Source organism: Ciona intestinalis, unplaced genomic scaffold (genome assembly GCF_000224145.3).
Source record: "Ciona intestinalis unplaced genomic scaffold, KH HT001201.1, whole genome shotgun sequence".
Classification (NCBI taxonomy): Eukaryota; Metazoa; Chordata; class Ascidiacea; order Phlebobranchia; family Cionidae; genus Ciona; species Ciona intestinalis.
Genome location: NW_004191522.1, coordinates 18,331 through 22,840, shown reverse-complemented (window position 1 = coordinate 22,840; position 4,510 = coordinate 18,331). Strand labels below are relative to the sequence as shown.

General features: G+C 34.0%; 2 protein-coding genes across 2 annotated transcripts; one reads left to right on the top strand and one right to left on the bottom strand.

Moving 5' to 3' along the window:
• Positions 1-6: 6 nt before the first annotated feature.
• zicl-2 (zic-like protein 2) lies at positions 7-1,262 on the top strand. The gene is made up of 3 exons (XM_002124495.4): positions 7-446; positions 539-651; positions 733-1,262. Exons 1-3 carry the CDS (start codon positions 29-31, stop codon positions 1,201-1,203), a joined length of 1,002 nt encoding a protein of 333 aa, XP_002124531.4. The 5' UTR covers positions 7-28; the 3' UTR covers positions 1,204-1,262.
• A 2,172-nt stretch (positions 1,263-3,434) lies between these two features.
• Positions 3,435-4,504, bottom strand: zicl-1 (zic-like protein 1; the record flags this gene model as incomplete). Its single annotated transcript, XM_002124418.4, has 3 exons — positions 3,435-3,967; positions 4,050-4,162; positions 4,255-4,504. Coding segments are annotated over 3 exons (837 nt in total), but the record flags the coding sequence as incomplete, so codon positions are not given.
• Positions 4,505-4,510: the final 6 nt, after the last annotated feature.

The window sequence follows — 4,510 nt, the reverse complement described above, 5'->3', positions numbered from 1 at the left end:
AAGTGCGTCATATAACCCAGGATATGAGATGATTCCTCATTTTGCTCAATCCTTGGAGTCTCACCTTCAAGGAATGCACAATTCCAACAGTAGAGAGAATTTTCATCCAGTGCAATATCCGACGCATTCGACTCTCGCCAATCCGATTGCTTGCAAGTGGAGAAATATGAAGAATGGCGGTCGCTCGTGTGACGTCATATTTCACGATATGCACGAGTTGGTAAACCACGTGACACGGGATCACGTGGGTGGTATGGATCAAACCGACCACACTTGCTACTGGGAAGATTGTTCAAGAAAATGCAAAGGTTTTAAAGCGAAGTACAAATTGGTGAATCATATTCGAGTTCATACTGGGGAGAAACCATTTGTTTGCCCTTTTCCTGATTGTGGAAAAACGTTTGGAAGAAGCGAGAATTTAAAAATCCATCAAAGAACCCACACAGGTAAGCACCATGGACTTTTAATTAATAATTTGAATTTATAACATATGACAATCGATTAAGGTGTAAATATTCTAACGTTCAAATTGGTACAGGTGAACGACCCTTTCCTTGTAAATTTCCCGGATGTGAAAGACGGTTTGCAAACAGTTCCGATCGTAAGAAGCATAGTTATATGCACAACACTGAAAAACTTTATGCGTGTAAGGTAAGTTGACGAGCAACAAGTAACGAATATTTTCTGACTTCTTGTACGCCGTGATGAACTAACGTAATGTTTACTTTACAGTACGAAGGTTGCGACCGAAGCTACACTCATCCCAGTTCACTACGTAAGCACATACGTATGCACGAATCCAATGGTGACGTAATCGACAACAGTTCCATTTATTCTCCCACGAGTTCGTGTGGTTCAGTAGAAGATGTAGCTCGAGAACAAAACTCCGTTAAAAATAATTCCGTTCAAACATATTTACCTCCACGATTTACGTCATCGCCGATTCATGCACCTTTAGCCACGTATGATGCTTCAGAAAGTTTAAAACAAAAGTTTCCCCCTATTGAGAAGCAAGCTAAATTCACAGAAGATTTTATAAACCACGGACAAGGTATGACATCATCAATACCTCAATTAAACTTAAACACAGCTTCAACCGAAGATTGTTACAACAATTACTATACACCTCAAATATCTAATGAAACTTATAAATCTTCCTTTTCTCCTGTGTCGTTTCAATTACCCACGCATTTTGTCGCGTAAAATCTTTATTTGTTTGTTATATGCGTTACTTTATAACAAAATACAGTATATCTATGAAACAGTTACAGTATTTTATACTCGGCGTGCTTTTAAGGAAAAACAAAATAATTGTTATTGTAATCGGTTTTCGACGAAAAAAAGTATTGACTTAATTCGGTGCAGCAAAGAAAAAAAAGCACAGCGCTAATGAATGGTAATTTTTTTACCTACTTCTTAAGTACAAAGCAGAGTGTTGCACTAGCATACGTTAACACTTTTGTTTAATCGCTTATATAAACTCCTATTGCGAATTAGGTAGTAAAGCAAATATTTGAACGGAGGAATTTACCTTCATAGATTCAAAGGTGTATAAGTGTTAACGACTCGCTCCTTGGTCTGTGTAAGACGATATATATAATTTCACAGCGATATCTTAAAAATAATGCTAGTCAAGCATTTAAAGACAGCCAAGAATTGTAAATACATGAAAGACTTTGAGTTTCTTTGGAACATAATTGCCAGGAATAGGTTGGCTGCTACTTTCAAATTATTCGTTGACATGTTAGTTTTAAAATATTTCAAAATAACATGAAATTTGCACACTTTTTGTAATATGTTTATAGGTCTCAACAAATCTTCGTTTTGACTTAAAAGATTAAATACTTTAATATATATTGGAAAATACATTTTCAAGTTAATTAGCCTGACAACATTTTTTCAAGTTAGCGACTAATAAACATGTTAAAACACTATCGTTATAGTTATAGTATATGGGAGAAGATAGGACACTTAAGCACATTTTGCCAAATATTTCCAAAATCAAAATAGATGACGGTTTTTGGTTAATACCACGAATTAGTACTATCATTACTTTATTAATTGACACCAATTTAATAAAATATAATAAAACACACGAGGAGTTATTTAACTATCCGCACAACAAGTGAAATTTTACAAATTCGAAAACACACAGGATAAGATGGGACAGTTTGAAATCATTGTTAATTTTGATTATTAAGTGTATTTATAAATAGGAATATACATAAATAACACGAAATAATACTGTACGATTTGAAAATTAAGTCTAAACATATTTTTTCTTGCCCTACTGCTATAGTTTTTAACATGTTACCTATACATTATATTATTGCATAACAATTGATATTGTTAGAACGACAATGGGTAATGTTCGAACTTTAATGGTCAAATATTGTATCCTACAAATGTATATGAACTTGAATTAACAGAAAATTGACTATAACTATTGATAAAGTTTTTATTTTTGCTACAAATTGGGTATTACTACTCTGTTTTTGGCACAAGCCCCTTCTTGTAAATTATCACCAAGTGCAAATGACCAAATTTCGAACATATTTTCAAAATATTATCTTTTTATTATATCAATATCTTATAGTTGAAGACCCCCTGAGGTATAAATTACTTAATTAAAAGCAAATCTTTCACAGTTTGGCAATGAAAACATACAAAACTACAATGTGGGGGAAGATAGAACTCTAAATTGAAATATATTTACATTAGCAGTATTCTGCAACTTGTAGTTAACCTACCGAGTTTAACAGGCTGTGCTAGTTTCTTTGCCATGTAAACTTCATATATATAACGTTAAACTGATATTTTTTGTTGTTTTTATTTCCCAATTAGAGTCATATTGCCCCTGCCTGTTTTCTTTATACTTATATCTCAGTGTTTTTTTACAAAACTAAAACTAGTTTTATAGGACAAAATCAAACTGTACGAAATATTCAAGGTTGTTATATGAAGGTATGAAACTAGTTTAATCGTTCGCACACGCAAACTAAAAAAATCATTGGCTTTACTATGATTTAGCGAGCATTAAAAAATTGCACCTTACCATTTCGCATTTTTTTACCCGTTCAAAGTATACTGTTTCTATTTTACATATTTTTTTAATATTTAAAAACAGTAATCAGCTTTGACGGGCGTTTTATAAGGTCGTGATAATACTGTCGAATAATTCTGTAACCTTATAATTTAAAAAGAGTCTCGTCTGACAAAGTGTCCCATCTTCCCCTACCCTACTATACAATATAATTAAATACATTTTCATAAACTGTAGGAGGTTAAGTATTGAGGTATTTCTTGGAAATACTGCTCTCACTCACAAACCATTAGAATTATTGTTGTAAATGTTTAAGTTGGTAATACAACTGGCTGAATTTTGTCTCAACTGCATTATGGGAATATCTGAACAAATGAATATTCGTAGGTTATTGGATATATGCGATATATTTATTAGGTTACAATAAAGGCATATGCGAGAACGGAACATTTAAGCGACCACACGAGAAGGTAAATAGGAAGGACCATCTAGATAAGCAGGTTTAATTGAATTAGAAAGCGAGTATTGGGGTAAAAAATAATCGTTGTAACAATCTTTATTTAAAGCTATGTTCAAATTTTTTTGAGGTAGAGATAATGTCATATCTTGTCCGTGATTTATAAAATGTTCTGTAAATTTAGCTTGCTTCTCAACAAGTGGAAACTTTTGTTTCAAACTTTCTGAAGCATCATACATGGCTAAAGGTGCATGAATCGGTGATGACGTAAATCGTGGAGGTAAATATGCTTGAACGGAATTATTTTCAACGGAGTTTTGTTCTCGAGCTACATCATCTACTGAACCACACGAGCTCGTGGGAGAATGAATGGAACCGTTGTCGATTACGTCACCTTTGGATTCGTGCATACGTATGTGCTTACGTAGTGAACTTGGATGAGTGTAGCTTCGGTCGCAACCTTCGTACTGTAAAGTAAGCATTGCGTTAGATCATCACGACTTACAAGAAATAAAAAAAATATTCGTAACTTGTTGCTTGTCAACTTACCTTACACGCATAAAGTTTTTCAGTGTTGTGCATGTAACTATGCTTCTTACGATCGGAACTGTTTGCAAACCGTCTTTCACATCCGGGAAATTTGCAAGGAAAAGGTCGTTCACCTGTACAAATTTGAACGTTAGAATATTTACACCTTAATCGATTGTCATATGTTATACATTCAAATTATTAATTAAAAGTTCATGGTGCTTACCTGTGTGTGTTCTGTGATGGATCTTTAAATTCTCGCTTCTTCCAAACGTTTTTCCACAATCAGGAAAAGGGCAAACAAATGGTTTCTCCCCAGTATGAACTCGAATATGATTCACCAATTTGTACTTCGCTTTAAAACCTTTGCGTTTTCTTGAACAATCTTCCCAGTAGCAAGTGTGGTCGGTTTGATCCATACCACCCACGTGATCCCGTGTCACGTGGTTTACCAACTCGTGCATGTCGTGAAATATGACGTC